Genomic DNA, 25,292 nt, shown 5'->3' on the forward strand with positions numbered 1-25,292 from the left:
TTGCTGTGGGCATGCATGATTCGGGGCCATGAATGACTATTTCTGCTACAGACGTGGTGGGATTTGCGTCCTAGAACTGACATCCATAAAACCCGGAATGTGAGTCGAAAGACTGGAGAACATGTCCATTACCACATCAAAGATGCAAACTAAACGACTACTTAATATATTGTCCTCGACTTCGCGGCCATATGCAACCTGCTGCTAGTTCGAAATTTTTGAACAACAGAAGCCTATGTACAGCTTTTGTGCGCCGGCATCAAATCCTAGGGGAGAGATCACGTCAATACAAAACAAGTGACCTTTTGTTTCTATATTGCTAGTCTGACCATGTCAATTCCATATGAGGTCCGCTACAGAAACCTCCGACTTAAGACATGCGAATGTTGAGATCACTGGCAGTCAAGTCATTCCGAGTACGTACTCTGGAGACATCCAAGTCTCGTTACCGGCTGTCCAAGGCATTCTTTCCTAATCGGTACCTAGGTAACCAATCCCCATGCATGGTTGTCTATAGTGTACCGGTCTTGTTCTGAGCCTGACACAAAAGCGGCATCAGCTCTGCTTCTTCCAATTAAGCTCATCATGGGACATGCGCCGGTGCCCAATAGCTGCCATACACTGATGACTGCCTTTCAAAGAAGAATATGACGGACCGTCGGATCGCGCGCCGACACGAGTCAGGAACTTTCGGCTCGGTACGGGACGGATTTACGGATTGCGCATTCTGTGAGCTTTTTCGCTGTGCTCCGACGGTCTACAGCGGCATAGCGCCAAGGGGGGCGCCATCGGTACACTACGGAGTAGAGGGACTGGGCAACGTCATACCGCATTGGTGTGTTTCGCGCCCCCTCTGCAACTCGTAGATCAACAACATTTCAAGACGGAAAAAACATGACCCAGTAACAAGTCGCGTGCTGCAAGGTCAAGTCCACATTGCCAAGTAATTCAAAAGCAAATCAGCATGGAGCTCTCCTTTTAAAGACGTCAAACGTGATCGGGAGAGCACGCTAATACCTAGCCTTTGCGGTTAGCAACTGCTCAACTTGTATCGGGGAAATATTGGCCCGCTGGAGTTCTATACTCGAATCCGCCAACATGATGACGATAATTCATATTGTATGGGGAATGTACCGAACAAGGAATTCACAAAGCGAGTTAAGTAAAAGTCTGCCAAGTATGAGCCGTTTTTCAAGCAGAGACGGGATGTCTATAGCTTGACGTGTTGGTATATACTTGTGATGGTACAGTGGCAGCATGGAAACTTTTCAAGCCAATGTTTCGATTTGAAAAAATCAATCAATTCATCATATCCAACATCTCTAATGTTTCCCTGGGTAAATGAACGGACCAGCTTGATCGCACGACAAAATAAGATTCCGAACGCTCCAGTAATTATATCCAACTACAACTACAGAAGGCCATCTGACTTGGAGCGTTTTGTAAGTAAACCACTTCATCAATCCCAACATGCGTCCACGTAACTAGTATGACATCAGTCTAGCGCACACAAAAGAAGAGTAGTTATGATTCATATGGGCAAGTCACGTACCTAAAGTTGCTCATGCCAAATGCATAAACTGTGTTGAGCACAGCAGGCTGGACCACCTCAATAGATATGGCATTGACGCCGAAACCCCAGTCGGGGAGCTCACAGCTCGCAGGCACAAGAGGACTCAAAAGGCCACCAGTAGTATAACTACAATTCTTGGGCTGGCCCTCCACGTTGGGTCCAATCGGTGTCACGCGGACGGTGCAGCTCGTTGAAGCGGCGAGGTTAACCCCTAGAGTCGGCAGCGCGCACAAGAATTCAAAGCTCCTGGGCATAAATACGCCACCCCAGTTGATTTTGTCAATCCTGTGCGCTGCACGGTTGAGTTGGAAGCCGGCAAAGTGCTGCGAAGCACCCCCGGCCAGGGCGAGCGAAAACACGCTGAAGCCGTCGTAGGAGAGGGCCTCGTACGATGCTAGACATGTGCTCGGGCTCGTGAGCAAGCCAGTGGTGGCTGGGATATCGTCAAACTGTAGAGCAAAAAGGTCACCATATGGAGAAACTTTGTGGAGCAAGAAGAAATGGAACGACTAGGTCGAGAAGAGAGGAATACTCACGTCGGCAGTCCGCAGGCCTGTGCATGGTGGCGTATCTGATGGAGGGCAAGAGGGAACAACCTGGCTCAGACCCAGGCTGCTGGCAAAGGCCAGCAAGAGAAATGATGATCCCAACATATTGATGAGTTGGTTTTGCAGTGCAATGGGCAAGTATAGAAGACGTCAACAGTCCTTGACGATAAACTCAGGTCACCAATATGGTAGCCATCTGTGATCTTTTTATATCTCTCCATTCGAGCCACAACCAGTGTCGAATTCCGTGCCATCGACCGGTCAGCCTGTAGTTCCTCAACTCAGAGACACCGACGCCATTCTGACCTGATATTCGCGGCTCGGGCCTTGCTCAGCAAGCCACAGCATTCAATGATCGACTGTTGGCGCGTCCGCGTGAAGCGACCTTCCCACCGTTGAAAATGTCTTTAGCCCTCCCTTCACTCGCGTATAGCCGTGAGTCTTGAGACAATCATATTCAAGCCACAACGGGAGCTAAGACATTGATAGGTCATATTTGCGTTCCTGCATGTGGCAAAGTAGCGGACAACTCATGAGATAACAGGAGCAGAGACTTCTGGGAAGAATCCTAGGCTAGTCTTTATGTCTGTAGACTGCCGCCTGATCAGCTGCTCCGATGGCAAATGTTGAAATATCAACTTTTTGACAATATCCTTTCACCAGCGCACTGAGAAATCAACATCATAGAATGCTTCTAATCATTTTCCAATTAGATGGACTGTGGTTATCTGCTTGCTTCAGGAGATTAGATACCAGCAAATTCTGGAAGCTGAAGCGTATCTCTAGCACCAAGACGCTGTCTGACACGGAAAGGGGCCGTATCATGACTCTATAGCGAACCACAAAAATTACTCCCGACGCCATGCCATAAAAGAAAAACCCTCAAGATTCATGAATTTACTGCTGGCGTCTTAGCCCACCTTCTGCCTTTTCGCATCTGTTGTGGCGGCACTGGCACCCACAGTGCTATTGGTTGTGATGTCATTTAAAGGTGCTCGTGTGCCGTTTTCCGCCGGTCTCTTCATTGTTGGCGGCCGATACTGGTTTCTGTTGGCCATGGGACTTTGGCTGCCAGGCGCGCCTATTTGCCGCGCCTGATTCAGGGAGGGATTGACCACGTTACCCAGACTTTGACGTCCGGGTGGGTTAAATTTACTAATTCCACTTGCAGGCTGTTGGGATGCCTCCTCGTCATGCTTGACTGGGGCTACATGGCGCATGTCCTTGCCCACAGGTTTGGTTGACCCATGATCAATGCCAGGTGTCTTGCGAATAGAAGGGCTTTCAAGCTTCGGATCGAACAACTTACCACCCTTGGGAGGCAGAGTCGCTGTCCCGGGAGGCGCATCTTCGGCCAATGCCGTAACCGAACGAGCCGAGAAGAAGGCGACCGGTCCATCAGGAATCTGCTCATTTCCATTTGCTGGAGGTGGTGTGTTTACCCGATTATTGGAGGCAGCTTGAGCCGCTAATACCTGGGCAGGAGCCGGTCCATTTGTTCGGCCATTAGGCTGGCCTTGCGGGCGGCTCTGGCCCACGGCAGCTGGACGATTCGCAGCTTGTGGGGTTTGTGGCTGTGGTCTACCAGTTTGCTGACCATGAGAGCCGCTCCGAGTCATTGGCGCCCGAGCAGGTGGTTGCATAGGCCTCGAGGAACCAAAATTACTGCCTGTGGATCGATTTGATACATTGCCTGGACCAGCAGCTCCCATTTGGGGCCTCTCGACAGGTTTCGCCGTCACTCCGCCGGGGGCAGGGAGCATCACTTCGTCAGGATGTTCATCTTCCGTGACGCCAAAATCGGCCATGTCGAAATCTCCAAAGTCATCGTCTAGGGAGTCGATTGTATCTACACGTCCATCAGATCAGCCTCCACCCAATCAAAATCGTCCGAGTCCAACGCACCTTGTGGCAACAGGCAGGGCTTTCCACTTTTTGCCTCTGTATTGAAATCACGCTTGACTGCAGGCTCCTTTGGGGCATAGTCTACGTGCCGGTGCAAGTTGACCTCATCGAACTTGGTGGGAGCCACCTTGATCTTTGTAACCTTTGCCAGATAGTCCTTGTCATAAATGCAATTGCCCAGGACGTTTCCGAAATTTCTCAGAGCTCTCTTCAGAGCATCAGTTGTGCCCTCCTTCTTGGCCTTCTCGAAGGCGGCTGCCTTGCCCTTGCAGTTCTCAATGTGGCCATAGCCAATGTCCTCATGGAAAGTCCCGTCCCGTAGGGTGACACGTACAACAACAGAGAGTCCGAGGGAGATCTTCAACGTTTGAGGGTGCTCATCAACAAAGTCGACCTGGATGTTTTGAATGCTAGAAGACCATCCATTGAAACCGAAAACCTCGTTGGCCAAAGCAATGCACTTTTCAGCGGCAATGTAGTGGACTTTCTGTCCTGAAGGGCCACTTCTTGCTGATATGTATTCGGGACCGAGCTGCTTCTCAAGACGTGCTTGCAGAGTGGCGATTTCAGTGGCCGTGAATTCAGAGATACGTGGCTTGGCCTCCTCGAACGGATTGGCAGCGACGTTGTGCTGGTCGCCCGGGCTGTTGTCTCGTCAGCATGTGTTGCGACGCCGTGCAAAAGTGTACCTACAGAGGCATTGTGAATAGTGTCTATATACAAATCATTGAAACCCTGTACACCTGGAGCCAGAGGTGCGATCTCAGCTATTGATTTTTGAAAACGCTTTGCAAGACGTTTGTTGCTGTCTATGAGTTGCAGAGGATGACCAAATGAGCCCAGGCGGAGACGCGACTTGACGCGCTTTCTGTGTTCAAGGCAGCTGTTGCCTGTGGGGTCGAAACACCAAAGATTCCACTGGAGGGGCACCAGATCACGTGCCAAGTTACTGGCCCAGAAGAAGACAACTTGGGCGACTCCAACGGCCTATGACTCCAACTCTAGGCATGCCACTGCCTAATCCATGCTGCCTTGCTGCACTAAACCTTTTCCTAGCTCGTACCCCACCACTTGGCGGCGAAGCATTGCAAAGCTGCTTCCATGAAGTAGTAGGCGGGGTCCGGTCCCAATTCTGCTTTTTAGTTTGATGCAGTTTTCTATGGTAGCAGCAAAAATTACAGTAGCGCCGCCGGAGAAGTCACATCTCACACTCGACAACAGCTTGTCGAAAAGCTTCAAAACACAAAGCTCAACTCGCCTTGTTGTCGAGACACTGAGCGCATCTACCCAGTGAGACCATGGTCAGTCCTGGTCTGCAATTGAGGTAGCAATACGTTTGAGTGGACGCCATCCACTCGCACTTTGCGACCGAACGAGCTACTACTACCCGTCTCTGCGATTGCGATCGCGATCACGACTTTTCACTTGTCGCAAATCTGATAGATAGAACGAAACTCGGCCGAAATGGCGACAACTACCGAAACTGCCCTCAAGGGCACCAGTGCCGTCGCGCCTGTGAAACATCAGGTTGTCGATAAGGTACCGAAGCGATTCAGACAGATCAAGTTCGGCATCCAGTCAAACCAAGACATTGTTAATCAAGCGGTAGTCGAGGTCGCCGATAGAACCATGTACGACCTCGACCGCGGAAGAGAGCCCATTAAGCATGGACCTCTCGACAAACGTCTCGGTATCTCGAGCAAGCAGGCTACATGTCAAACCTGCGACCTGCGACTGACAGACTGTCCTGGCCATTTTGGTCACATTCGCCTACCGCTTCCTGTCTTTCATATCGGCTACCTGCGTTTCACTATGAAGATTCTACAAGAAATATGCAAGGACTGCTCACGAGTCCTTCTCACCGAACCTGAACGTCGCAGCTTCCTCAAGATGCTGCGCAAAGCTCCCGACAACATGAATCGTCAGGCCATCCTCAAAAAGATCAACGAAACATGCAGAAAGACAAAGAGTTGCCCCTACTGCACCGCAACAAATGGCCAAATTCGAAAGGCCGGCCCTTTGAAGCTGGTCCACGACAAGTTCGTTGCTTTTAACAAGTCCACGTCGCAAAAGAAGCAGCCGCCTCAGTCCAAGATTGATTTTGACAACTCCTTCAACGAAGCCAAGAAGCACAACAACGATTTGGAAAAACACGTTCGCAAGGCTATGGAGGATTTGAACCCCCTCAGAGTTCTGAATCTGTTCAAGCAGATCAGCTCCACAGACTGCGAGTTGCTTGGCCTGGATCCTACCGAGGGACGCCCTGAAATGTTCTTGTGGCAATTTGTCCCTGCTCCTCCAGTCTGCATTCGACCATCCGTCGCACAAGAGGGAGCAAGCAACGAAGATGATCTCACTACTACGCTAAGTCAAGTCGTCTTCATTTGCAGTCTCATCAGAGGAGCATTGCAGAAGGGCGCAAGTCTTCAGACTATCATGGAGCAGTGGGATTACCTCCAATTGCATATCGCTGTTTACGTAAACAGTGACGTTCCTGGCCTCACAAATACTGGAATTGTGAAGAGCATGAGAGGCTTCTGCCAACGTTTGAAGGGTAAACAGGGTCGCTTCCGTGGTAACCTTTCTGGTAAACGTGTCGACTTTTCAGGACGAACTGTCATTTCTCCAGATCCCAATCTTGGCATCGATCAAGTCGCAGTGCCTATTTTGGTAGCCATGAATTTGACATATCCCGAGCGCGTCCATAGGGAGAATATTGAGAAGCTGCGGAAGTGCGTTCTGAACGGGCCCAGTGTCTATCCTGGAGCACAGGGAATCATCAAACAGGACGGCGACCAAACATACAAACAGACGCTCAAGTTCGGTGACAGAACCAGGGTAGCTAAGGAACTACGCTTCGGTGATGTTGTTGAGAGACATCTCGAGGATAACGACATTGTTCTGTTCAACCGTCAGCCATCTCTCCACAAGCTCAGTATCATGAGTCATTTGGCCAAAATCAGACCTTGGAGAACATTCCGTCTCAACGAGTGTGTGTGCAACCCTTACAACGCCGATTTCGATGGTGATGAGATGAACCTTCACGTCCCACAAACAGAAGAGGCACGTGCGGAAGCAATCAACCTCATGGGAGTCAAGAACAACTTGGCTACACCCAAGAACGGTGAACCTGTCATTGCTGCAACACAGGATTTCGTCACTGCAGCCTACCTTCTCAGTGGCAAAGATGTCTTTTACGACCGCAAGACCTTTACCTACATTTGCCAGCATATGATGGACGGCAAGACCCACCTTGACCTGCCACCTCCTGCTATCCTCAAGCCTCAACGCTTGTGGACGGGAAAGCAAGTCTTCAGTATCCTCATGAGGCCGAACAAGCAGTGCAACGTCAAGATCAACCTGGACGCCAAATGTAGAGAATATGTGCCTCCGAACAAGGGCTCAAGTGACCCCAGAGAACGATCAAGGGCTCCTGACATGTGTCCAAGTGACGGCTGGCTCGTTGTACGCAACTCTGAAGTCATGTGCGGCAGAATGGACAAGTCGACTGTCGGAGCTGGCAAAAAGGACTCAATCTTCTATGTCATCATGAGAGATTTCGGTCCAGACGAGGCCGTCATCGCCATGAATCGTCTCGCTAAGCTTTGTGCTCGAGCTTTAACAAACCAGGGATTCTCAATCGGTATTGGTGATGTCTTTCCCACAGCATCTCTCACTGCGGAGAAGCAGGAGCTGGTTAAGAACGCGGTCAAGAAGACAGATCAGCTCATTGCCTCCTACAACGACAAGACACTACAGAAAGCAGCAGGTTGTTCCATGGAAGAAACGTTGGAGAACTCCATTTCCGGTACACTCAGTCAAGTTCGTTCGGCTGCTGGTGCATACTGTATCGCAACTCTGAGTACCAAGAATGCTCCATGGATCATGGCTACATCAGGTTCGAAGGGTTCGAATATCAACGTCGCTCAGATGATTGCCCTTGTCGGACAACAGATCATAGGAGGATCACGTGTCGCCGATGGCTTTCAAGATCGCACACTACCACACTTTCACAAATTGGCACGTCAACCAGCAGCCAAAGGTTTCGTGGCAAACAGTTTCTACACAGGTCTCGTGCCAACTGAATTCTTGATGCACGCCATGTCCGGACGTGAGGGTCTGGTCGATACCGCTGTCAAGACTGCAGAGACCGGTTACATGTCCCGACGTCTCATGAAATCTTTGGAGGATCTTTCCACGCAATACGATGACACGGTTCGAACATCTGGCGGCAATGTGGTGCAGTTCCAATTCGGAGCTGACAAGCTCGACCCCGTAGATATGGAGGGTTCGGCCGTGCCGGTGCACTTTGATCGTACTTGGTCCCACGCCGAAAACCTGACATGGAATAACAAGGAACGCGCACTCTTACCATTTGAGATTCGTGAAATTTGCGACTCCATGATCGACAAGGAACGAGCTCGATACCAGCGACGAGGCTTATTACATGGCGAGCCACTCCACTACGAAGATGAGACCGATTACGGAATTGATGAGCACGAGAGTAGCCGGCATTTCCTCAGAACTATTGAAGGATACGTGAACGACCTGGCAAAGAAGTTGGCACGAGTTCGCGAGGAGTTTGGCCTGGATGGATATCTCGAAAAGCCAACTTTGAGTGCTGCCACTATAGACAAGAACGAAAAAGGAGACCCGGCAAGAACCCATACCGAGAGGGTTGCCAAGGTGTCCCAGCGAACGCTTGTTCACTTCATCACTCTGTGCTTGGAGAAGTTCAAGAAGGCGCATGTAGAACCTGGCCACGCCGTCGGAGCTGTCGGAGCACAGTCGATTGGTGAGCCTGGTACTCAGATGACCCTGAAGACTTTCCATTTCGCTGGTGTTGCTGGCATGAGTATTACACAGGGTGTGCCCCGTATCAAGGAAATCATCAACGCATCGAAGACAATCAGTACTCCAGTTATCACTTGCCCTCTTGAGAACAACAGGCAGATCGAAGCTGCCCGTGTAGTCAGAGGCCGTGTTGAGAAGACCTTCATTGAGGACATTCTCAGACACATCGAAGACGAATGGGAAGCAAACAAAGCGTACATCACACTGGCCATTGACATGGAGGCACTAGAAGCAATGAATTTGGGCATTGGTCTTCATGATGTGAAGAGCGCAATTGCCAAAGCCAAGAAGCTCAAGATCTTGGAGGGAGATATGTCAGTCTACCCAATCGACGGTACCATTGAGATTGCAGTCACCCTGCCCGACGAAAGTAAGAGCCGGAGCGTCCGAACCAAGACCGAGACACCGGCAGACTTGCTCACTCGAGTGAGTCACCTCAAGCGTGCCCTGCCGGCGGTTCCAGTTTCTGGTTATCCGGAAGCCGCTCGTGCCATTATCCAGACTGCCGAAGGAAAAGCCGACAAGCCTGGCGAAGCTCCTCCTTACGTCCACACAGTTCTGGTGGAAGGGTATGGCCTTCGACAGTGCATGAACACTGAAGGTGTCATTGGTACCAAGGTCATCTCGAACAACGTCATGGAGGCCAACCAAGTACTCGGTATCGAAGCAGCGCGAACAACCATTGCAAAGGAAATTGACGCCGTCATGGGAGAAATGGACATCGATCCGCGACATATGGAGTTGTTGGCAGATGTCATGACCTACAAGGGCGAGGTGTTGGGTATCACGAGATTCGGTCTCTCCAAGATGCGTGACTCGGTCCTTCAGCTTGCTTCCTTTGAGAAGACGCCCGACCACTTGTTTGAAGCTGCAGCCGGCATGAAGGGAGACAAGATTGAGGGTGTTTCGGAAAAGATCATCATGGGACAAACCATGACAGTAGGCACTGGTGCATTCCAGGTTGTCAGAAAGCTGGGTCTCAGTGACCAACATCTTCAAAAGCTACCGACAGCCTTTGAAGACGCATGGGCTGCTGATACCAAAGAGAGAAAGAAGCTCAAATCCAGGAAGGCTTAGCAAGACACACTGGAGTACAGGTTTCATATATGACACCAAAAGGAACAGGGTTGGGAAATGTTGACTTGCTGGAATGCATTGCGAACTAGGCGTTGGTTAGGTCCGGTATATCATGACGAATAAGTGCGCTCTGTATAGTCGCCTTTCGTCCTTATTTCCACTTTTTGAGATTGCAGCAATCAGTTTCTGTAAAAAAACAAAAAAGAGTGTACGATTAATTGCAGCGATCTTTGCTACACGTCTATATTATGACCAATCTTGTGCTCGATTAAGCATTATGGTGATGAACAGTTCTGTCTAGTGATAATGTCTAGCTGTATACTTCTAGAGTTACTGTGAAGACATGACGCAGGAGATCCTTGGATGGCAGCACATTACGCCCGGAGTATGCTCGTTAGGGGTACGTCCCAGTACAGAGCAGCTAGGCCCATGGCCCCGACACTCATCGTCAAGGCCATGAGGAAGTTCACATCATTGTTGTCCAGCAAGTCAAACCCGCTCTCCGCTACTCGGGTTGGCTTCTGGTCGCCAAAGTTTGAAGTGCGGTGTGTATCCTGGGGGTTGTAAGGATCCTTTGCAGTAGAGGCGTCATCCATCTTTTCCACAGCATCCTTGCCCTCGCCCTTGAGGACGGTCGCCTTGACATCGGCCGTCTTCTTAAAGTGCTCTCTCGAGTTGGGGTTTCCGACCGTCGAAGTGAGGACGCGAACGCCGCCGTCACCCTCGACAATCTTGCCAGACCGCACGTCGCGCACGCTCCTCTGGAACCAGCCGCCCAGCAAGCTGTCCAGGACCGATCCTAGGGCGCCCCAAATGACCAAGCCCCAGGCAAACGTGGTCTTTTGGCTCGTGGTCCAGGCTGGCCCGCCTGCCAACGCGCCCGTCGTCTTGCCGTTGCACATGGGCAGGAATGCCAAGGACGCCGTGACAATGACGAAGCTGCCCAGAAGACCGGCCACCAGGCCCCAGAGGGTGACGCCGCCATTGGTTCCGGGCGGGACCTTTCTCAGATTCCACGAGGTCAGGAGGCGAGGATTGCTCTTGGACAGGATACCCAGCTCGGAGCTAAAGGTGTCAGCAGCGACGGCGGCATAGTTGGCGATGATGCCGACGACGAGGATATCGCCGGTAGCCCAAGAGTAGCAAAAGGTGCCCTCGGGGATGCCGCCAGAGATGACGGTCTGCTTGCGCTGCTCAATCTGCCAGACGTGCAACAGGATGAGGACCGAGGCGACGGCCGAATTGGCCAGAACCTGGACGTGGGTGCGGGGCCCCTCGCCGCCGCCGCCGTGCGATGCGCTGAGGGTGAGCTGCGCCTTGACGTCCTTTTTGATCTTGGTCACGCGCGTGCCCGCCAGGAAAAAGACGACGAGAAGCACAAACGGCAGGTTCCACGGGTGGTAGGCGTGGATGGCGGCGGTGATGGCCGCGGCCGCGATGCCCGCTGGCGTCAGCGAGTTGTGCGAGTACGCCCGGTACACGAGGGCAAGGGTCGCCGGGATGGCGATGATGGGTTTCATTATTGCAGCTGTTTTTGTATGTAGAGAATGTGCCAAGGAGTATGAGAAATGTAGGCGGGTATATATTTGGACTTTATGATGCCTGGAGGGACTCGTGATGGTTGGGCACGCGAACAGCTACGCAAAGCTACCTACGACGCAGGTACGTGGTGAGAAGGTTTGGCCACTGGACCGCTGGATTTAATGACCAAGTGACGTCGAAGTTGGTGCATAGAGTGAGCGCTAAGCAGGGATTCAACCGGACGGTGATTAGTGCGTGTGGGGAGCTCACCAGTGGCCTCTTTCACTGCCTGCAAACACACCAGGCAATAAAACCCCCGATACATGATTCTGAAATCATTATTCGCCGAAAACCCGATGGCTGTTATGAAATCTTCTACCAAGTCTCCGTGCAAAGGCTTTTATGACTTGGAACAGCCTTGTCAAGCCTTGTCAAACAGTATCAGCATGACATCTCGAGTCGGAAGTGATGACTAGTGGGTCAAGACACTGGTCGAGTATACGCTCCAATCCGTGTTCATGCCTTGACGCGCATGGCGGATAGAAAACTTGTATGAACACAGTCGGTTAGACTGTTGCAATTCCCATTGGAAACCAAAATTTGAGTATTGGCTTGATAGTATTTGCTAAAGAACTCTTCAAAGTTACAGACTAATGTCAAAAGAAATTGACATCAAGTTGCTAATTGGGAGTTCGTCCGCGAGGCGCCATGATATTCGTGCGGCTATTGTTGGAGAGCTTGGCAAAGCTGTGTGCAGGGTCAAATCGGATCATTGTGTGAAAGCTCGTCTCAATGTTACGCTCAACACTGGCAAGAGGCTTCTGATGATCTATCAGACAAATGTAGACATCCGAGGTAGAGACCTTTGGAGCGGCTATGATACGTCCTTGCGACCTCATAATTTTCCAATTGGTGCGCGTCCCATGCTGAAGAACTCCATACTTGATCAAAGACTATCCACAAACCAAATATCTGTGCAGTATATAAAGCACAGATCAAATCCCATTTCAAATACTATCAAAAGCATGAGACAAACAAATGCGACAAGCAACAAGTCATGTATTTCACCAAACCCCTTCAGGCCTTAGTAGGCGTGCTTCTTCTTGACCTGATCAATGCCTCGCCGACTCAGGTCGTCGAGCAACGTCAGAGTTCGACATTTACCAATCCGATTCGATGGGAGGATATGCCAGATGCCGATGTCTTCCGCGTTGGTGATGTCTTCTACTACTCGAGTTCTACCTTTGCCTATTCACCTGGCGCACCACTGTATAAATCATACGACTTGGTCAACTGGGCCCCAGCCACACACAGCGTACCGACTCTGGATTTTGGGGATAAATACAACCTCGACAACGAAAGCCGCGCTTATGTTCAGGGCATATGGGCTAGTACCGTGAGATACCGAGAGTCTACTGACACCTTTTACTGGATCGGATGTATCGAAAACTCAAAGACGTACATCTACACGTCGTCTGGAAGTGGTGCAGGATCCAACAACGGAGAGGCTTCTTCCTGGGACTGGCACCAAGCAAGTGTCATCGACCGGTGCTATTATGACTGTGGTCTCCTGATTGATGATGACGATACTATGTATGTTGCGTACGGCAACACAAACATTTCCGTGGCCCAATTATCCAACGACGGCTTGAGCGAAGTCAGCACCCAGGAAGTCTTTTCCGGAGGGGATGTCTACATCGAAGGTAGTCACATGTACAAGATCAACGGCTACTACTGGATCATGCCTACCAAGGTGGCCACTGGGGAATGGGCGTACCGGGCTTCCAGTCCGTGGGGTCCATACGAGCAACATGAATTCTTTGACAACCTCCCTGCTCCGTTGACTGAAGCTGGTTACGCTCATCAAGGCGGCATGGTAGACACTCAGACGGGCCAGTGGTATTATATCGCTTTCATGGACGCGTGTCCGGGAGGCCGCATCCCCGTCATGGCTCCTGTCGGCTGGGATACAGACGGATGGCCGTACATTATTACAAATAGCACAGGTGGCTGGGCACCTGAATATGAGATGCCCATCTCGACGAGTCAGACGGTTGAGCTGCCGAACGGTTTAGACACGTTCACAACTTTCGGCGAGGAATGGGAGTGGAATCACAATCCTGATCCATCGAAGTGGAGCTTGGTCGAGGGAGGCGGGATTCTTCTCGAGACTGCATCTATCACAGATGACCTGTACTCTGCACGCAACACTCTCACCCATCGAGTGCTTGGTCCGAAATCGGAAGCCATATTTGAGTTTGACATCAGCCAAATGGCTGAGGGTGACCGCGCTGGCGCAGCCATCTTTCGCGATCGCTCTGCCTACATAGGCATCCACAAGACCGGCGACACGGCTGCCCTTGTCTACGTCAATGGACTGGAGTTGATAGACTGGAACTGGGCGACTGCCTCCAACGGCACCATTGCAGCCACGGGTCCATCCATCACGGACTCGATCGTGTACTTGAAGATCACGGCAGACGTCACTCCTGCGCTCAACGCCGAGCCTGTCCGCCCGGCTGTCTTTAGCTATAGTACCGATGGCACTACTTGGGTACAGCTGGGCGAACCTTACCTCTTGATCAATACTTGGTCATACTTTGTGGGCTATCGCTACGCAGCCTTCAATTATGCGACACAGTCCTTGGGTGGCTCAGTGGTATTGAAGAGCTTCTCGATGGAGCTCATTGACTAATAGAAAGGACGAAGCAAGTAATGATATTGGGTACTGAGCGACATTTGTATGTGTTCCATGGTCGTGTCAAGAGCAAGTGGAAAGACCTCAAATGTGTAGCTGAAGGAGAAACCTGCAAACTCCTTTCCAATGTGTAGATATTCAATTTGGCATATTCTTGGGGACAGCTGAGCTGAATTGCACACAGACCGCTCTTTAGATACCTGGAATGAATTATCAAATACAATGTCTCAAACAATTCAAAGGAAACTGAATTATTCCGTCTCTGGGACCCTTTCTACCTATGACTACCAGGTCTTTGCGGCATGGGCTATGTATCTGGGCTGATGGCTCTCTGTGGCGCCTATTTCTGCTTCTATCTTTTAGCCTCCTGCTTCTGGAGCTGCTGCTCCATCTGCATCTACATCTACAGCTGCTACCGATGTTGTGCTCGAATTCCCTTGCTACACCACTTTGACTGGAATTAGGAAATAAGGGACGAATCCAAGGCCCCTTTCTGTTTAAGATCTGTGGCATTCGTCTCCTCCGGAGGAAAAAGAGAAAAGTCGGATGCCTCATCTGTATCGGTAAAACTCTGTTTAAGATCGAATAGGGGAATTACAAAGACGAGCTGGGAAAGTTAGGGAAGTTCCCCTAAAAGAAATTATGGTAATACCGTCAATTAAGTTAAGAATTAACAGGCGAGAAGGGAACGGATAAACCGTAGTGCCCTAAATTACCATTACATATGTCTTGGGCCTCCCCGCCGCTCTTGCCCATTTCCACCCAGCCAACTCCACATGCCGTCCATTGGAGAAATTGTACTCGCTGGGTCTAGCCGCCGCTCATTCGTGTTGCGTTCTAGATGCCTGGCCCGAAATGCAGAATTCTGCCACTGCTCTTCTCGCATCTGATCCACCAAGCTTGGCCTAATCTGCGGTGCCAGAGGTGAACCATGACGGAGAGGCGAGTCAGTGCCCAACGAGCTTGATTGCGTTGCACTCAAGTGCTGGTCATTTGCGAGCGCGGGGCGTTGGGACAAAGACACTGTTATCTGGCGACGTGACTATCTGCGCTTGTGTCTGTGGCGAAGCCGAGGTAGTGCTTGTTCCGCCGACTGGAGGGTTGGCTCCAGGTCCTCGGTTACGCTTCTTGATAACGTCCGTCTTGAAACTCGACGGTCGAGCGAAACCGCGCGACTTCAAGAACAAGCCACAGGCGTTGCAAATAATTTGGCCCTCATAGTTACGGCGCCACAGTGGAGTGATTTGTGTGAAGCAGTTTGTACACGTAGTCGGGGTATTGCTATCGGCTTGGTTGCCCGTAGCACCTTGCAGGTTAGTCGTCGATCCCTGCTTCGACCCCAGCGGCGAAGAAGGCCGACTGGGAGTCACCGAAGAGAAACCTAAAGCATTGCCAGCAGTGTCGGTAATAGCAGAGTGCGGGCTGTACAGCTTATCGCCGTACACATCCGTTATGGTGCCATCGAACGCCTTCGGGCCTAATGGAGCTGATGAATGTGTCGGGAGGGGCTTCACTGCAGGAGTGCGTTCGCCGCTACATTCTCCATTGCTGCTGTCCGTGTTTTGGTGGTGCTTCTCAGGAGAGTCCGAAGTTCCCTTGATCTGGGAAATAGGTCTTTGATCTGCCTTGTCATCGAGCTCTGCCAGTAAGTTCTCTCTCTGAGATAAGAGTCAGTTATCTATTGAAAAAGGTAGTGAAAAAACAACAACAAAACCTGTTATAGTGCGAATTGGGTGGGAAAATAAAATGAAAAGCTGCTTACGAGCGGCGACGGCTGGGGGCCGCTGAGCATACTCTTCCTCCAGTCCAGGACTGCACGTAAATTGCTTTTGTATTGCGGGGAACCTCGAATTCCGTATTCTGCGGGTGTCAAAGGTGCCAGGGGATCAGCTAGCATTGCCTCCAGTAATGTCTCGGATTGACCTTCACGGCTCCCCAGATCAGCATCGCGTTCATCGTCACTCTCTGAGTCGCTTTCAGAGTCCACATCAATGGGAAGTGCAGCAAGAGAGATCTCCTCAAGGTGAGCTTCGAGGTGCCTCGTGACTGCGACCTTTCCGGCTCCAGTCTCAGCATGGCACAAAGGGCATTCGAACGACCTCCACCTAGGCTCTAGGTTATGATCCAGTGCCAAATGAGAGATCCAGTCATTTCTATTTTCAAAAGACGTGTCTCCATTTGAGCACGACATGTCAAGACAAAGCCATGGCCGGAGATCGGAATAGATGTGTTGTTTCCAGGCTGAGTTGTTTGAGATATTCACGAGTTTACCGCAGACAAGACAGGCGAATGGCTTCCTAGATTTTCCGTCAGAAGGGAGGGCAGGAACATGTACGGAACGTCCATTTGTGCTTCCGTACGACAACATTGTCTCTGCATAAGAGGTGGCAGAGGGGATCGAGGAACCTAGGCCTGAGTCGTGGAACGTTGAGCCTTTCGGGGCAAGATACAACGGCGGATTTCTCGAGTCTTCTGTTACCGTTTTGATCTCTTGATTGTGTCGTAATTGTTGGCACCTGATACATCTTTCGTAGTTTGCCTTCCCTAACCGGGCCACCAGAAGTTGGACAGCCAGAGGAAACCGAGTTCCGACCTTATCGCAGAAGGCTTGATATGGCGCCCAACCCAACAAAGCTTCGTGCGAAGCCGATGTCTCTGCATCCCTGACACTGTCTACAACGGGTTCTCTGAATAATTCGCCGAGCTCCATCAAACAGAGAGTATCGGTTTGAAGGTCCTTTGTCATTTCTTGAACGTTATCCTCCAAGGAATCGTCAGATTCGCCGCTGGACGTTGATTCACCATCGTCGTCGTGGTACGACTCAAGAACAGCCTTTAATCCATTGCTAATCAGTCCCAGCGACTCCGTCATGGAAGACTTGCCGAAGAGCTGCGGTAAGAGGCCTATAAGCAGTACCGGGAACATGATCAGACCCGCGGATTTATCGGTATGATTGCGCATAAGCAATCATGAGAAGCTACTCACGTTCCGTTAAGTTAATTCCAATGCTCCGAAGAAGCTTGAGAGTATCCCTCCGCAATAGTCTCGATTTGTCAAGCAGATCATCCAGCTCTCCGGTCGATACGCCATATCCATCTGACCATAGCTTGAGCTGACCGAAACTGCGTTCCAAACTGATATATTCTGCTCGTGATAGGAAAGGAGTATCCGAGTTGGACAGCAGCAGAAAGACTTCCCGAAAGAGCTCAAGGATATTTGAACATAGTCTCGACGAAAAGCTCAGCTCAGCAGACTCCACACTGGTGACACTCTGTTCTGACTTTTCGAGAAATTGGCGAACTTTTTGTGTCGCATCGTGAGTATCCAGTGCTTTGAGCGATTGCATCTTTCAGCTATCGGCCAGGATGGCTTGAATAAAGCTTGTTCACTTTTAAGAATGCCTCCTGAAGTCGGGAATGGGAGATACATCAAACTCACTTGATCATGAGCGGGGGAGATACAGCGCTGCGGCTATGCAGCTGAGCCTGCATTTCCATTGGTGAGACCCCTACAGTCACACAAGTGCGTGGCTCAGCTCAGCTCAGCCCAATCTGCGCATCCGTCTTCTCTCTCGCCACCTCGAGACCCTCGCTCTGCACTTGCAGAAATCAAGATCGCATTCTCAACTCGTGTATCCTTCTAGGCAGTAGTGCTCGTCATCGCGACAATGGATCCGGCGTCGCTGGCTCTCGCAATACTGCCTCTTGCACTCACCGCGATCAAGGGGTACAGCATATTACACAAGCGCATGAAGATATTCTGTCACTACTCCCGCGAAATTCGCCGCTTGCGCAAACATCTAAATCGACAGCGGCAATTCTTCCACAATGAGCTGCATCTGATGATACAGATTGCGCTCAAAGATGACCACACGGTCCAAGATATGATGGAAAACCCCGCACATTGGAAATGGGAATGTCATGACTTGGAAAGATCCTTGCGATCCTTGTTGGGACAGAATTACGAAACATGCCTCGAAGTAATTGAAGAGATCTCCAGCACGGTCCGAGAACTCCAAGATGAAATGGAAAGCTTCAATGAAGTCGAGTCGCTCCGTCAAGATGTACGTTATTGATTAGACACCGGACACGAACGGCCAAAACACTAAGCATAGCAGGGCGAACTACTAAAAGATGCTGTCCGACGCCTTCGCAGCAGCCTGAAGATAGCCTGGGACAAGTCCAAATTCGAAAGCTCGTATACAGATCTACGTAACTACAACGACGACCTGAGGCGCCTCCGAAATCAAGCTAGTGAGATCAGGGACTTAAAGATGCCAGCACGAGAAATTCGAAAACAATCGAGTCTCGAATATGGCAGCTACGGGTTTATCAGGAGCGCTTCAAAAGCTCTACATGGTGCATTCGAGAATACCTGGTCTGATGGTCCTATCGGATTACGACACAGCGTCAAAATGTTCATTGATGCAAAGGTAGAGGAGCAGGTCTGTATGGACGTTGCCGTTCTCTGCCACGGACATAACCCTGCAGCTCTGTGAGTGTCAAATAAAACGCTTTCTAAACTCCAACCCTTCTAACTTTGTTGTAGAGACTTATTGCGACCAAGTCTGAGAGTGATCCAAGTACGATCGCAAACAATGGAATGGGTGGACAGCAGACCCCAATCACCTCCTTCATCAGATCCTGACGACGGCCATAGGAAGCGACAAAGAGTTCGTTTCGCAGACGACTGTACTGCTTCGAAGAGTAGCGAGGTTGTGGCCCAACTGCCAACTCCCAAGGGCTCGGAGTCTCAGTCGACAATGTGTGAGAATCTTACTGGGACAGACATATGCTTGGCACTAGCTGAAGAGCGGTCGAGATTGTTTGCAACCTCGGTACCGCGGTATCTTGGCTACATGGAAAATTCCTTTCCGGAAAGTTTCAGACATTCAATTTACCATGAAGCCAAAAACAAGGGCCTGAAACCTCAAAAGCTTGCTCTCATGAGCCAAATGTTTGGACGCTCAATGGAGTCTGCAATGACCGTCGTTGATCAGCTCAGGCTGGCGCGCAACATGGTGGTCGCGGTCCTGAAGTTTCATTCTACACCGTGGTTGAGGCAGTACTTTGTCGCCGACGACTTTCATTTCTTTGAGGTGGACACTGATCTATCCTCTTCTCTGCGAACACTACACTTCAGCGTAGACCACAACAGCAAGGGCTGTACGAGACTCTCTGAATCATACATGCAAGGGATTGATATACCCGACACATCACAAGACTTGATCGAGGAGGTTGAGAACGCTAGTATTCAATACGGAATCCGCAACATGACGTTGTGGAGCCTGGGCGCGATCCTACTCCAGATTGGGCGATGGTCCAAGATTAATTCCCCAGATGATGTTTTCACTGTTCGAAAACTATCTTCTCAAGTCCCGCCCCTCGGACCGCGCTACCAGCAGCTCACAAAGAAGTGCTTGGACTGTGACTTTGGCTATGGCGATGACTTGTCAAAACCCCGGTTGCAGCAGGCTGTATACGAGAATCTTGTCTGTGAGCTGACGGAGATGATAGAAGGCTTGAGTATCTGTAGCTGAGCTAATGCTAGATATGGCGAAGCGATTAGCATCACCTCTGACTTACTTTTGTGAATTGGTGAATACTTTTGGTAGCGCAGAATTATTTATTCCATGTTCTGACTATCTCGCATGGAGGTAGCGCATAACCGAATCCGTTATCGCGATGACAAGGCGACTTTGCCGCCGGGATCGGTTGTTTGAATGAGCCTAAGGTTTCACAACCAAAATGCAACCGCCAAATGACCAGCAAAGAAGAAAGAAACAGGGGAAAAAGGAGAAGACGAAGAGAACAGAGAAGCCGAGAAAAGAGGGAAAGGGAAGAAATGCCCCCAAGTGTCTGTGCCTGTGAAGATACCGTTCCTTTCAAACTATCAAGAAGCTCTAACATAATCAAGCAACAACTTTGCATACGCTGCTGCCGTGGCGGCAGCATACTCTTGCCATTTCTTATCCTTGGAACAGTCCGCATAATCGCATACGCCACGAATGACCAGACACGGTAGGGTGTTGACAATACCAGCTGCTTCCATCTCAAAACACAAAATATCATCGTCTTTGGCCAAAAGGTCTCGATCTGCGGCGCTCTTGATCACCCTGTTGCCGGAAGCAATGATTCCGTAGTGTATTTCTGGATGATCATGTTCCCGGTATTCCCTTGTCACCATATGATTGGCGGTCTCTGCACAGAAGTCTCCTACATCACATGCTTGGCATATACTTCTTCCGAGTGTATCGTTATGCTGCCCGGGATTCCCGTAGCTGGAATTGCGCTGGACCATGATGTCAAGGGAAGTGGCCAAAGGGTCTTTTGGTAGACGAGGGTCAGACGTCAAGTTGCTGATGGCGGTTAAGAGAAAGTTTGGTGGTCGGTTCAGAGATCCGGTTACTTGAAACCTTCCTCCTTCAAGAGACTTTCCCAAGTCATATTGAACAACTCCAGGTAGCCTGCCTGCTGGTACACCCACGACAACATCGCCCAGCCGGATATCGTGCTGCAACGAAGGGACACCACCACCTATGCCAACGAGAAGGCAAAATCGAATGGAAGGAAAGCTTCTTTTCAAATTCACGGCTGCATCTGCGGCTGCATTTGTACCATATGTAGCTGACGGCAGGCTCACAGTCACCACGTCATGCAAACCGATTCGGCCGCATGCGTAGGAATTTGTGTCTTCGACGGCAATATCAGGATTTTGATACTCTTGGTCAAACAGCATGCGAACTGCTTTGAGCTCCTTTGACAGCGCGCATAGTATCGCAACAGTATATTGCTTCCTCGGAGGACTTTCGTCATCCACCCAGGCAGTAATGATGTTACTACTGGATCTACCAGAGCGGACACTAACCGAGCCCTGGCCAAAAGTCCCTGGCAGTGAGGGACTAATCGCTTTGGCCGGGTCAGCGCCTCTCCAGAACCACGGCATCGTTAAGTTCTGCCCAAATATCACAGCTCCCGATCGGTCGAAAGGGATAGAAGCGTCTGTCGAAGGTATTCTTTCCAGGAATGAATTTGGAAGTAGAGTTTGCACAGGGTCGCAATTGCCCCAACCACACTGACAAAGCGTAGAACTTGAAGTGCTTGGGTTGAACCAAATGAGGCTTTCACCAAGTCCTGTCGGGTTTGGAATGACCTGGCTTGCATCGGCTTCTAGGATAGGCTCGAGGTTAGAAATACTGGCCGCCAGATAGAACTTGTCCTTGGGCAAGCGTGCCCATTTCTTGCATTGCGATTTGGTACTTGGCAGAATGATTTCACCAAAGTCACGCCCAAAAACGGTTACAGCTTGAATGGACCGGACCAAGTCGACCCAACATTTCCCATCCGCTGACAGTTCTGCCACACGTGGGTAGAGCGGGTCGCGCAAGGTGGCCAAGTCTCGAAAGTCCCACCCCTGGAGCTCGCGTGAAGGTTGATTTTGCAAAACCTGACCACCTCTGGAAGTCTCATCTTGATGGTCAATAATCTTTTCTAGAATGTTGTAAAAGATTTCAACCCGATCTTCGAAATTGACGAAACCACCATCTCTGGGGTAAATCGGCAACTTTCGATTCTCTGCTCGAGTAAGCACATAGATTGCTGAACCAGGCTTGAGTGGTTTTGGCGACTCTATCAAATTCTCACTCTTGAACTTGAAAATGTCTTTGAAGTCGCCGACGGAATCGAATTTCAGAGAAGCACGAACCAGATGCAACAATACATCCGTGCCAATAGTCAGCCAAGCTCTCTTGTCTTCTTCGTCCCAAAGCAGCACGAATCTCTTAGAAATCCATATGAGCTTGGAGAAATAACCGTCCCTCGCAATATGCAAGGGAATGTCCTGAGCGCCAATCATGTATGATCTCCCTGAGTATAGAGAAATCCTGCCGAACAAGGACTCCTTGCTTACCGCAGGAAGAGCTGACTTGCCGACGGGATGTTTGGCTTCGGCTGAACCTATTGGTCTTTTATATCAGAAAATGCTGCCTTGGCGGGTTGAAAGCAATTCTTACCTGCATAGAACCTGGCGTCCGAGCACCAGCCGAGGACATGACGAAAGTTTTCCAAGTCATTGAGCTCAAGGTCCTCAATGGGAGGCTGCGTGTTGTCAAGATAAGATATGCGACTAGCATCCTCTTTGTATATCAAGTGCCAAAAGAGGAAATCGCCGCTTCTTCTGACGGGAACCACCATGGAGGAAAAGCCTTTGATGCATAGTGTCCCACCAAATTGATCCACGCTCGTGGTGCCTGCTAACGCTGCCATCATGTCAAGGGGTGTCTCCAAGCCTGTCTGCGGTTCAGTCTTGCGTGATATGGGAAACCCGTTGACTAAAACTGGGTTCTTGAACATCTTGTGCCAACAACAACCAGGAGGAAGCGGTCGTAAGTCCTCCACATCGTGCAAATGAAATTTGATTTGTATACGAATCTCGTCTCGGAAGGCCGATAGGTGCGTGTTGGAATGCGGCTCTTCAATGGTTGGAATGCATTGTGTAAGTCCATTTGTGCGACCAGATTCTCTGAGAGCAGCGCCAAGCCACGAGAGTTGTTCACCGATCTCTATGATTGTGGGTTGAATGCCAGAGACTGTTGCCATGAAGTTCTGCCCAAAGAATTCAGCTTGAATCGTAGTCCCTTCATCATAATTACCTGATGAATAAATTAGTGTGAAACCGAGAATTCGATGGATGTGCATCTGTGTGAAGGAAGGAGTGAGAGGGAAATAATTACCAGCGACCGTGGCACCCGGCCGCGAGTCAAGCAGATCCATTATCAACTGTAATGTTACTTTGCCTGTCATTGGCCATGTCTGCTCAAGATATTGAGCACAAGTCAATGCTTGTGCGTCTTGACATGAGCCGGTGAGAGTGATGACCCGCCCAATTGCAGCAGATGATTGCGCTTCACGGTACTGGTTTTCCATAAAGCCCTTTAGGTCCCAGTCAAAATAAAACAAGATTGTCTGAACTTCTGAGTTAAGGATGCTGCTTGGTGGTACGCAAGAGGCGATACTTCGGGAAATAGCCTCTACTGATTTCGGCTCTGCTGTGACAAGTCTGCATCTTATCAACAATTGTTGGACGAGCCAACGATATGAATAAGCTGCTCCCGTGGACTCCATATTGGGAAAAAACTCATCTGGTATGTTCAAGTCTGCAATCGCGTGGTATATGGCATCGACAGCTGTACTGTTAGTCCCTCGAGTGACATGGTCATCTGAAGCACTCGAATGAGAAATTTCGAGTTTATCATCGACACTCAGATTGATGCGATGATCGGTAGACTCGTCGGGAGCGGTGATATTGCTTTCATGGGGCGTTTCAACCATACGCCAAAAGAAGCATACGTCACTGGCGATACGTATCAGCCACGCATGTTGTCCAGTATCACGCCTCACTAGGTGTTTACTCACTCGAGGATAAAATCGCTGATATCACGGAACACCAGTGTTGCGAAATCGCGAGGCATCATGATCAAAGATACCTTGACAAGATCCGGGAGAATGAGCGATAGATCTTCAAGGGTCCGCTCATCCAACTTATCAACCTTTAATGCGCATGTCAAGTCTTTTTTCAAGCGTCGTACGAATTCAAAGACGTTAGCACGTGACGATGGAGACAAATATCGAATCCTTGCAGTGGGCATTTCGAAGGAGAAGGAGCCACGTCGCGATCTAGAAAGATTAGAAGCCACCGGGCTTGGCGATAGGTTAGGAGAGAAGCTTTCGGGATCGTCCATTAGCCAGTCCACTGAGCTGCTGGGACTCAATGAGCCGCTTGGGGCATTAACGGTGAGGCCATCTTCAGTCATTATATGCGATTCAGAAGACACCGCGGCCCCCAATAATGTCTCGTCGGGCTCGGCTTGTGGCAGCTCGGCTGTTGTGCTCGGGATATCTTCTGAACGTGTCGTTGACGTGGGCATCCATTGACTGGTGGTTGGGGCGAAAGGACTTATCAAGATGGTATCGAGCGGCTGTGGACCTTCTTCGTCAGTATCATCGATGTCACTGGTATCAGCGTCAAAACTGTTCTGACGAGTCCAGTGCTTCGACCGCATCGAGAAGATGGTGTTTCCGGCCTCAGCCATATCCCTTACTGCCTTCTCGATAGCCTCATCTCGATTACCCTCCGATTGCCATCGGAGTATATCATCTTCGAGCTTATTATATCTTTCCTGTTCTTCCTCTATATCCTTGCAGAGCTTGCAGGTTCCCTCTTTGAAGTTAGTTTGGAATATCAACATCAAACCGCAAATCTCCCCTGCCCGATATTCCTCTGTCCGATATTCTTTCACGCAGTGCTCTCGAAAGCGACCCCACCGCCAAAAGCCACACTGCCAGAGAGTCTGGTCAAAATAGCACATGTTATGGACAAAATATGAGTAGTATTATCATTTGCCCATCGCCTGTAGTCGTGCTTTTTTTCCGCTCTTGGAGTCGGAAAGTAGCGTTCGAGGAGTCGGATCGAGACGGGCAGGACTAAATCCTGGAGTTACGCTGCGGCACAGGTGAAGAGACGCCTGCGTCAGGCGCCCAGAAGTGTTTTGCGTGATAATTCACCAACTGTGAGGTACTTGGGTAGATTTTCATTCTCTCGAGCAGGAAGGCTGTGGCCAGTAGTAAATCCAGCGTCTCGACCGTCGTTACCAAATGCTCCATGCAAGTCTTCAACGAGCCCCGCATTCAGCCTTGATAGGAGCTGTTGGGCATTTTTTGGGCATCATGTTGCGCTGTGGCTGATTGGTGACTATGTACCGGATATGCATTCTCATACAAGGGTTTCGTTGGCTGTTGGCACCACCTGAAGATGCTACCTTGTGTACGTATTGTGTAGTACCTAGGTACTCTGTGATGTACTGCCAATTGAGTCCTTACAGTCGGTCAGCGCGCCTAACGTCCAGGTCGGTGGTCCTAGTTACCTGTGGTAGCAGGGGTGGAGTTGTAACGGAGGCGCCATCAAAACGCCACGACCAGCACTTTACGAGACAAATACAATTGCAATAAACTCAGAAACAGGATGATGATTTGCGATGAGCTGACTCATTTTTATAGTTAGAAATAGGGCAGTCAAGCTCTTGAGATTCCAGGGAATGTCACGATGTTAATTGCTACC

General features: G+C 50.2%; 8 protein-coding genes across 8 annotated transcripts; 3 read left to right on the forward strand and 5 right to left on the reverse strand.

Moving 5' to 3' along the window:
- Window positions 1-1,459: 1,459 nt before the first annotated feature.
- On the reverse strand, window positions 1,460-2,226 carry PFICI_06695 (uncharacterized protein; the record flags this gene model as incomplete). The annotated part of the gene is made up of 3 exons (XM_007835276.1): window positions 1,460-1,484; window positions 1,553-2,022; window positions 2,110-2,226. 3 exons carry the CDS (start codon window positions 2,224-2,226, stop codon window positions 1,460-1,462), a joined length of 612 nt encoding a protein of 203 aa, XP_007833467.1.
- An 806-nt stretch (window positions 2,227-3,032) lies between these two features.
- PFICI_06696 (uncharacterized protein) lies at window positions 3,033-4,727 on the reverse strand (the record flags this gene model as incomplete). Its single annotated transcript, XM_007835277.1, has 3 exons — window positions 3,033-3,970; window positions 4,027-4,670; window positions 4,720-4,727. The coding sequence occupies 3 exons, from the start codon at window positions 4,725-4,727 to the stop codon at window positions 3,033-3,035; spliced, it is 1,590 nt and encodes a 529-aa protein (XP_007833468.1).
- Window positions 4,728-5,490: 763 nt separating this feature from the next.
- PFICI_06697 (DNA-directed RNA polymerase III subunit RPC1) lies at window positions 5,491-9,957 on the forward strand (the record flags this gene model as incomplete). The annotated part of the gene is made up of 1 exon (XM_007835278.1): window positions 5,491-9,957. The coding sequence occupies one exon, from the start codon at window positions 5,491-5,493 to the stop codon at window positions 9,955-9,957; it is 4,467 nt and encodes a 1,488-aa protein (XP_007833469.1).
- A 374-nt stretch (window positions 9,958-10,331) lies between these two features.
- Window positions 10,332-11,477, reverse strand: PFICI_06698 (uncharacterized protein; the record flags this gene model as incomplete). Its single annotated transcript, XM_007835279.1, has 1 exon — window positions 10,332-11,477. The coding sequence occupies one exon, from the start codon at window positions 11,475-11,477 to the stop codon at window positions 10,332-10,334; it is 1,146 nt and encodes a 381-aa protein (XP_007833470.1).
- A 1,058-nt stretch (window positions 11,478-12,535) lies between these two features.
- On the forward strand, window positions 12,536-14,173 carry PFICI_06699 (uncharacterized protein; the record flags this gene model as incomplete). Its single annotated transcript, XM_007835280.1, has 1 exon — window positions 12,536-14,173. One exon carries the CDS (start codon window positions 12,536-12,538, stop codon window positions 14,171-14,173), a length of 1,638 nt encoding a protein of 545 aa, XP_007833471.1.
- Window positions 14,174-15,165: 992 nt separating this feature from the next.
- On the reverse strand, window positions 15,166-17,523 carry PFICI_06700 (uncharacterized protein; the record flags this gene model as incomplete). The annotated part of the gene is made up of 3 exons (XM_007835281.1): window positions 15,166-15,834; window positions 15,939-17,080; window positions 17,163-17,523. 3 exons carry the CDS (start codon window positions 17,521-17,523, stop codon window positions 15,166-15,168), a joined length of 2,172 nt encoding a protein of 723 aa, XP_007833472.1.
- Window positions 17,524-17,844: 321 nt separating this feature from the next.
- Window positions 17,845-19,716, forward strand: PFICI_06701 (uncharacterized protein; the record flags this gene model as incomplete). The annotated part of the gene is made up of 3 exons (XM_007835282.1): window positions 17,845-18,240; window positions 18,295-18,671; window positions 18,726-19,716. The coding sequence occupies 3 exons, from the start codon at window positions 17,845-17,847 to the stop codon at window positions 19,714-19,716; spliced, it is 1,764 nt and encodes a 587-aa protein (XP_007833473.1).
- A 353-nt stretch (window positions 19,717-20,069) lies between these two features.
- PFICI_06702 (uncharacterized protein) lies at window positions 20,070-24,543 on the reverse strand (the record flags this gene model as incomplete). Its single annotated transcript, XM_007835283.1, has 4 exons — window positions 20,070-22,132; window positions 22,189-22,827; window positions 22,909-23,528; window positions 23,591-24,543. The coding sequence occupies 4 exons, from the start codon at window positions 24,541-24,543 to the stop codon at window positions 20,070-20,072; spliced, it is 4,275 nt and encodes a 1,424-aa protein (XP_007833474.1).
- Between the last annotated feature and the right edge of the window lie 749 nt (window positions 24,544-25,292).

The sequence above is a fragment of the Pestalotiopsis fici genome (assembly GCF_000516985.1).
Source record: "Pestalotiopsis fici W106-1 unplaced genomic scaffold PFICI_Scf_4, whole genome shotgun sequence".
NCBI lineage: Eukaryota > Fungi > Ascomycota > Sordariomycetes > Amphisphaeriales > Sporocadaceae > Pestalotiopsis > Pestalotiopsis fici.